The 9,091-nt window shown below is 50.5% G+C and overlaps 1 protein-coding gene across 1 annotated transcript; it reads left to right on the forward strand.

The window, feature by feature from the left end:
- Positions 1–7,543: 7,543 nt before the first annotated feature.
- LOC119098062 (trypsin-1) lies at positions 7,544–8,867 on the forward strand (the record flags this gene model as incomplete). The annotated part of the gene is made up of 1 exon (XM_037220990.1): positions 7,544–8,867. A coding segment is annotated over one exon (840 nt), but the record flags the coding sequence as incomplete, so codon positions are not given.
- Positions 8,868–9,091: the final 224 nt, after the last annotated feature.

Genomic DNA, 9,091 nt, shown 5'->3' on the forward strand with positions numbered 1-9,091 from the left:
CGTTGAACGATATCCACACGCATGGGATATACTTGTGCTTATGGCTAGGGCTATGCCCGAGCGGATATCGTGGTTTCTAGTATGCATGTGGCTCTCCCATCAGCTGGCTCCAGGCCGAGGTCTGTCAACACTTCGGCAATGTCTTGATAATGTTCACTGCATTCATTCAAACATGCTACCTGACTGGGCAGCGTTGAGCGTGGTTTTAAATGGAACTGGGCTTCTGGAACTTCTGGAATGGAACTAAGTGAACTGGGATTCTTTGTAACAGATATAATTCAATTATTATCATTATAAGATGATGCGCCTGGGTAGTTTTAGCAGTGACGGCATTAGCTTTAACATGAGAGGCAAGGAGTTAGACCATATCGAGGAAGAAAAGGACTTAGAGGTCATAATTTCTAGGGATCTAAGGTGCGAAAAACAGTTCGGGGGTACTGGGAGCAAGGCATTCCGGATGCTGAGACTTATTAACAGGAATGCCTAGCCTATTACAAGAATAGGAATGTTGTCAAAAAGCTGCATTTAAATTATGTCAGACCGCACCAAGAGTATTGTGTACAGTCTCGGTCCCCATCCTTCAAAAAAGATATAGATAGGGTGGAAAGAATACAGCGAAAAGCGACAAGGGTGATAAATGGGATTGGCGACTTAGAATATGAGGGTAGGCTTAGGGCCTTGAATTTGTATTCACCGAAATATCGTAGATTTAGAGGGGATCTAATAGTAGTAACAAGAATATGAAATGAACAGTCAAATATAGTTGCTATGCTGGATAATAGCTAAATTCATGCAGGTTAGGGGGTTAGATTAATCTCAAGGATATGTATGGAACCTAAGCACCGATGTCAGTCGCGATGGGCCCCTGTGGCTCTTTGTTGGCTGAATGTCTTTATGTCTTAACTTCAGTTGAACAAGTTCGAGAAGCGGTTGAGCATACCCACTTTTTGGGACACTTTTCACACCTCAAAATACATAATGCAATGAGTACAACCTGTGACCGAAAGTCTCCTGGCCATGTGGTGTGATCACAATTTTGATGGAATGCTAGCGTAACTGTTAGCTCTCGTCTTTAAGCAGCGCTCAGCCTTATCGAAGATCTCAATACAGAATGGTACAGCCTGAGTCTTGTCTCATTTCTCATGCCTGTATCACACGGGTATGAAAAATGGACGAATTTTGTGATGCCTCCTTTAATGAAATATGAGCATCAAAGATGCATCGGGGGTGGAGCCAGCGATTACTTTTGAGAAGGGATCGGCGCCCATGTCTGGCACATTTGGCACATTTCTCTCCTTCACTTTTCATCCGATGCCTGGTGTCTACACACCACCATTGAAACTTCCATTTCAATGTCAAAAAGCCCTGTTTAAAGTTAATCCCATCCCATCAAAACCCTGTTTAAAGTTAGTCCCCTGTTAATCCCAGACTTGAGTTGAAACTGTGGAGACGTTTTTAATGGAGAGCAACGTGTTTAGGGAATGAAATCGTAGGGTCTCCTCGCACGTGTGCGTACGTTCCCAACACGAGCAATTCCGAGCCATATCCCAACCAACAGCCACCGTACCACTCTCCTGCTACGCTCATCGGCTCTCTTTTCGTGCTACAAAACCGAAAGAGAAATCAAGGGTAAACCACTCTATAGTTTTGCCCGTTTTGTCAATGCTGCCCAGACCTGAACAGCTCTAAAACCTCCCTTGTGCCGATAATATTTCTGATCTTGTTTTTGTCAGCTAATGCAGATGCGGTTGAGAAGCAAGCAAATGAAAAAAGTTTAGAGCCATCCCATGTCCCACACAACGTAAGCCAAGTTTTTTGTCTCAATGTTTTGCCTCAGACCACGATTACACCAACATCTCGGCCAGATATGGGCATTTTAAGCCTAGCTACCCGATATCATCACCCGCACTTGAACATGATGCATGTCAATGTATGCGGTGTTGCTACGAGCGAGCTCGATCCGGATTTCATCAATCCGGACCTCAAATGAGAGCTTAATTAGCTTGAGAGCATTTGAGCACATGAAAAAAGCGCGTGCGTAAAGGTCCGTTTCATTTCCCAAGCTGCCCCAAGGGGGCTGGCGCCACCGCTGCGACCAGAACAGATGTAACGTAAAACTATGGGAGCAATAACCACAGAATATGACGTTCCGGGCGTGTCATGCACCTGATTCTGTAGATTCCGTACCACTGCATCACACCAGATATGGCATCGCACAACTGCTGATTGTTAACCTTATAAAGCATTGCATGGTCAGGATGGTAAATCAGGATGTAAGCCACGTATGTGCTGTTTACCGGTGTCCGCTCTGGCACGGACGCCACTGCTGTCATGGGCTGCACCAAATGCGACCTCCTTCGTGACTCTGCTTGACAAATATCCAATGCTGTGTTGCGAATAAAAAGGGGTGTAAGGATGGGATCCTGGCACGTTACTCACCAGCAGCGTCCCTTTTCTTCCCGAGCTACTCGATGATTTTCTTCTTCTATGCCTCGTCGGCACAATAATAGCCAATAGCCAGGTGCACAGCCACGGACGTGTCTTATGTAAAGTACAAACACAGATCTGAGTACACATGACCATAAATACAAAGCCGCCTAATGTACAGACAATTTACAAGTTGTGGGCAAGTTCGGCTCAGAAACCACAGCACGCCAGTTGAATTCTGCAGTATTCTGGGGGAATGTTCGCACCAGACGGCCGCCCGTTCTCGAACGGAGTCGACCCCAGCGGTCTGGGAATCTGCGAGCCTGTGGAATCAGGCGTTTTGTTGAATCAGTGTGGAGCGCATCACGAGTGGGTGTTTTGTGTTTTTTTTATCACTTTGAGACGTCGCTTTGCCATTTTGTGTGTCATTTTGAGATCTACCTTTCTTTCGCACCGAAGTTCGCTGCCGAAATAAAGTTGGGTTAAGCAGAACGGCGTGACGCCAGACATTGCAGAGTGCATGAGTGCGCGGTTCGGTGAGCAAGAGTTGGAGGCGATGCTGCGGAGGCCGAGGCAGACCGAGTCTGTCCAGCAACGGAGGTCACAAATCTCATGAAAACCGCATTCGGCGTACCTCATGCCAGAGACAGTTTTATTACCTGCAGCACAGCCTGCAGCTGTACAGGCGCCGAGGAGTTCGCGCAAAGGTCATGTCACCAATGCTGGGACAAGTGTAAAGGCCCTTGTTGGACCGATTAGTGTCAACAGCGGTGTTACATGGGCGGCACATTATTGCGCAGCACAGCGGTGTTACATGGGCGGCACATTATTGCGCAGCACAGCGGTGTTACATGGGCGGCACATTATCGCGCAGCACAGCGGTGTTACATGGGCGGCACATTATTGCGCAGCACAGCGGTGTTACATGGGCGGCACATTATTGCGCAGCACAGCGGTGTTACATGGGCGGCACATTATTGCGCAGCACAGCGGTGTTACATGGGCGGCACATCATTGCGCAGCACAGCGGTGTTACATGGGCGGCACATTATTGCGCAGCACAGCGGTGCGCTGACGTTATACTCATAAACATTCGTGTGATGTTTGTTTACCTGTCTGCCAGATATGGACAACGATTAACTCATTGGCGTACCGACCGCCAGGTTCGGCGGATTCTAAACCCCAGCAAATTTTGGACAGATTGGACAATTTCGTGTTTTTGTCAAATTGACACCTAAACAAAAATGGACCGTCAGATTTAAGACATGCCTTCCGTCCACGGCCAGCGTGTTTCATCCTCCTTAAATATCAACACTCAACCACACAGCGAGCTCCAGTGGCGCAACGTGATTATCACCTGCATTTGTGAGAGGAGGTGGGGGGGGGGGGGGGGGGGGGCGCACAAACATTTGTACTGGTTATAGGTATTTCACGACGTAAATCACACAGCCGTTACCAGTCTGAGACTCTGATATTTGATGACCGCAACTTGTACCTGACACCAACTGTCCACGGGGCAAAGAGGGAACGACAACATCATCAACGCAAAATGGGATGACTCCACGGCAGAGATGAGTGGTGACGTCACTGCCTCAACACGAGCATGAATGACATGCGGCTGAGCAGTTTGTCCGTGACTCGCTGAAACTGTTCACAGCCGTCAGAACTCGTGTAATGTTCAGATGCACTGCCGTCTGGGAGATAAAACGCTGCCTGCCGAGCTGAGTGAGGCTCTGCTCTCCGAGGTTCTCGCGTAAGCGGGTTTAGCAACACATGGGTCATGGTGACCATGTTTTGCGCTGTCAGACGCATCAGTATGCATTAATGTTGACCACTTCGCTACTTAATATATAGCCAGCAAGCAATTGGACAAACGTACCAAGTTCAGGCATTCTATGTCACCCAACTTAACCTTGTTGTGGGGCAAACACAAATAGGAAATGCTGTGCAATTCAACCAGGGCCAATTCGATGATATTTGGGTTCAGGGGCGTTTGACCACAGCTATCATTTTGGACCCGTAACTGTGTTAAGTGATGATAACATGTCTAGCTTTTCCGCAGCGTAAGCACCAGGTGCCCGGTTTTCTCCTGCCGGAGGTAGGCTCCACAGAGTGCAAGTAACACAGTGCCAAGGACCAGGAGACGGATGAAAACGTGATTATAAACCGATGTCATTCATAAGCGTTTTTATAACCTGGACAACAACGATACGGTTCTCACCAATGAGGGAACGCAGAGATAGCCCGCGCCAGGCGCTGCAGATACCTTTACCTAGCAGGTACACCATTCCCCTTTTTCGCGTGCGTGTAGCTCAAGCTAGGTGGGCTTAAGTCTTAAGAAAAGGCAAGATTGAGAACAGCACCGAATGGTCTAAAGTGGATATTTCAGCTCAAAACCCCATAAAATGTGTAACACGCCACTGAAGCCGCTGCGTGCGGCCAGCGCCTCATGCGGAGAGCCACGTAGAGCACTCAGCCGCAGCTCGAGGCACGAGCCGCTAGATCCGTGTGGGGCCCCACGGACCCCCGCGCCCCCGGATATCTTGGCCAAATTCGGGGTAGTGGGGCGCGCCATGACTGACACGGACGACACCCCCCTCAGTAGTGCCACGAGGATCCAATCCACCCGGAGTTGCGCGCGAGGGGGCACGGTGACCCCAATAAAATAAGCATGAGGAGGGATGAGAGGGTCAGATGTGGGAATGGGAGTAATGGGAGAGTAGCGGACGGGACCAGGAGCTGGAGCTCACGTACCGGCAAGGTCGCTTTACATTTGAATGAACAGCTTGCGCTGTTCACCCTTTACTGGAGCTGGGATCCGAGGAGACGTTAGCCCCTTACACCGGCCGAAGCCAGTGCCGCTAAGGGGTGATGTTCATTTTCACAGTACGTCCATCATAAAGCTATCAGTTGGTGTCATTGATTATATTGTAATCCAATGATAATGACGGGATGTAATTTAAAGGATGATGCATTATCCGCATCTCATCTCGAGTAAGACATCGACCTTGACCCCGTTCCTTGACCCCGGATCTCCGACATCGTCACAGGCTTCTTGCTAAGATTACCCATTCAATCAGACGTTCTTGCTGCATCCCACTATCTCAACCCAATAAGGGGATATACAGAGCTAACACTCCCATCACCACCTGCATGTGTTTTGGGAAGCCCAAACCGACGTTCATATGGAAAGTACCTTTTCTTTTTATCTTGTTAAATGCGGATTTTAAGTTGGCTCGCATTACAAAGACAACTTCCCATTCGCCAGACAAGGTAGGCGATGTTATAAAAGGCGCGAGGACAAAAACTAGGAAAATGTAACCTATGGAATTACCACCAACTCCTTGCGACACAATGAGCTTACTCAAATGTTCAGTAATATATATCCTTGAGTCCCTCGCCCACATATTTTGGACGAGTGAAAACAGACCTTTAACGTGACCTGTCAAAAACGTTCCGAGGTCTTAACTCAGCAACCTTGCGCGGAGACCCGTAATATTTTCAGAGACCTCTTCGTCGTCCAAGGCCGCACTACAGCTGATTTTCAGACTTTTCCACGGGCTTCTCAGTAGATGGGGGTGTAATGCGTTGGCTGGGTTATCGTGAAACATATTTATAAATCCCACTGAGTGCCAATAGTGTTTGAGGTTTGGTATCTGGCGAGTTCCTGGTAAGCGCAATGCTGACTTTGGTTTAGTCTCTTAGTCTAAGTAGCTAGGTGGGCGCGGTGGGACCGAAGCATAAAGCGCGGAAAACTTCAGATGGTTTATAAAGACATAACACTCGCCAGCTGTGGTCCTCGTATCAGCTCCGCAACTTCGGTATCACACCGCTGACTCCATCTCGTGAGAGCCTTTAAAGACGCCCTTTCACGTACATCCCCGTGGTGTGAGGTTATTGTGAACGGGCGACAGATAAGTCAACACGCACGTCATATGTAGTCCAGAGTGATCAGATGTAGGAGACGTTTGCACCCGGTACGGGCATCGCATTTGCTTATGATGTGAGTTAAGCTGTGGTGAGCATCGCAGACGTTCATTCAACAGACCTGCGCAAACGCAAATACTCCCATTGCAGATATTTGGAAGCATGAAGCAGAATGAGAAACTAAGCCAGTGATGACGCAGACGGGTTGGAGAAGGAGGCTTTGGACAAAACCAGCGGAGTGTCGATGCAGCTGTTCGATTCAGTTTGATTCATGCTGTAACTTAACTAATACCAACCCAGTCTGTAGAAGTAAAGAACATATTGTCCATTATTGTTCGACATCGACAAATGCCCACGTGATAACACAAATCAGATTGTCATCAGCGCTGCAAATTATAGGCGGCGGTGACTGCAGCACCCGCTGCAGAATTCGCGATGTAACAACAGCTCACACTTGTGCATGATACTTTGCGGGCCACATGCTGTGATATACTGGCAGGGGATCCGACCGCTTCGGCCACGCTTGCTAATGAAATGTGGGTGACACCTGCGCCCAGGTCTCCCTGAGTATAAAAGGAGGCCTGAGTCGGCCTCCGAAAGCGAGCAGGCACGTAAGTAGGGCGCGATGTTCCGTCTGGTCATCTCCTGCCTGGTGCTCGGCACCTCATTGGCCAAACTTATCACTGAAGAGGCGGCTCTACGTTCGGCCTCCTCCCCTCCAAGCTCATCTCTGGAGCAGCGACCTTCCACACCAAAGCCAAAACCTCGTGAAATCGATCTGCTGCCAGCCTTTGACGTCGAACGCGATCGGCGGACACAAGTCCTCGCGCCAGGATATTACCGTTTCGCTACCCCACGGTTTCCCTTCCTTTACTTCAACCGCGTGCGCCGCCAAACCACTTTAAGTGGACAGAATGGGCAGACCATCTCCATCAGCTGTCCCTTGTTCTTCGCTGCGCCGAGCAGACGTTGTAGGAGAGGATACTTGTCCATCAACGGCGTTAAGTTTTGCAGATGGCGAAGGATCCGCAAGATTGAAGCCACCACCTTGAACCTCATTCTCAGGACCAACCGGCGAAACATGTTAATCGGCTTCGTTTGCTTTATTTTTGTTCCGAAGAGTCCAGGTACCACCACTGCTGCCACTTCCACCGCTGCCACCACCACCGCTGCCACCACCACCGCTGCCACCATCACCGCTGCCACCACCACCGTTGCCACTACCAACGCTACCACTACCAACGCTGACACTACGACAGTCACCACACCGGATACCCGATGCTGCGGCAGACCCAACAGAGCTACACGCATTGTCGGTGGCATGGAGACCGAGGTCAACGAGTACCCGTGGCAAGCTTTTGTGCTCGTCCGAGCCAACGGCGCTTCTTCCGGGTGCGGAGGCACCGTCATCAACGATCGTTACGTGTTGTCGGCGGGTCACTGCTTCAGCCGCTCCACCTCCCCGGCTCAGATCGAGGTGCGGCTCCGTAGGCACAGGATCGACGTCCCGGAAGATGACCTTCCCGTCACCATCTCGGAGCTTACCATTCACCCCAACTTCCGGACCGTCAGAGCCGGTTTCGATTTTGCACTACTGAAGCTGTCCACGCCACTGAACTTCCCGACCCTAAACAACCTCGTGGCCCCCGCCTGCCTTCCAAGCGGCGGTGACTTCGCTAACGTCGACGCCGTGGTCAGCGGCTGGGGTGCCACTTCCGAGAACGGCCCGGTGGCCTCAGCTCTCCGTGAAGTCACTGTCCGCACCCAGACAAACGCCGTGTGTCTCCGTGCGTATAGGTCAATAACCTCGACTATGATCTGCGCGGGTGTCGACGGCGGCGGCAAGGACTCGTGCCAGGGCGACAGTGGCGGCCCGCTGGTTACGCCAGTGGGTGGTCGATACACGCTCATCGGTGTCGTCTCCTGGGGAACCGGCTGCGCCCGGCCCGACTTTCCGGGAGTCTACGCTCGCGTGACGTCCGTGCTCAACTGGATCGAGACCAACACGGAAGACGCCAACCTCTGCTAGACGTTGCAGGGGCGGCATCCCTGCAACTCTGGGGTTGCAGGTGGCCGCGCACCGCCTGCAGTCCATTTGACCACCGATGTGTCTCCTCAAGTCGTCATGATAACCGCAAGTCCGACGCCGAAGGCTGGCATGGACAGCGCCGTGAAGACACCAGTTCGCAATTTGGGCGCACGATTACAACGTTCGCTTTGCTTTGGCCCTTCGCGCTGCTACAGCGGGATCTGGAACATGTCGGCCGTAGTTCGCAGAACCTCCGCAAAAGGAAGGTTAGAGTTTTGTGCCCAAACTGCGAACTGGTGTTACCTCCAAGGCAGTGTCTGGAAAATTAAATGGCTGTTGCTTGGTCGAAAACTCACCCGACACCACCATTTTGGTTGTTGTGATGTTTGTTCCGACCAAGCCAAACATGATGTTTGTCGCGAAACGCCTGCGCAGTGTGCTGTGCGATGCACCACATATGTCTCTTTTTCTGATCTGTACGATTCTGGGCGTCATAATCACTTGATTTGGGCATACAGCGATATCAATAAAAGCGTCTGTCAGTTGTTTTTTGTGCACCGACATCACACAAGTGCATGCTTTTGTAGAATATTTGAGGCATGGTGTCAGCACAGATGTGCTAAACTTTCATGGTGTTTTCTTTGCCCGTGACGCTTATTTGCATACCATGCTCTCGCCAGTTATCTATCCCGCCGTCGCCTCACGTTA

This window comes from Pollicipes pollicipes, unplaced genomic scaffold, assembly GCF_011947565.3.
Source record: "Pollicipes pollicipes isolate AB1234 unplaced genomic scaffold, Ppol_2.1 Scaffold_4740;HRSCAF=5597_pilon_pilon_pilon, whole genome shotgun sequence".
Classification (NCBI taxonomy): domain Eukaryota; kingdom Metazoa; phylum Arthropoda; class Thecostraca; order Pollicipedomorpha; family Pollicipedidae; genus Pollicipes; species Pollicipes pollicipes.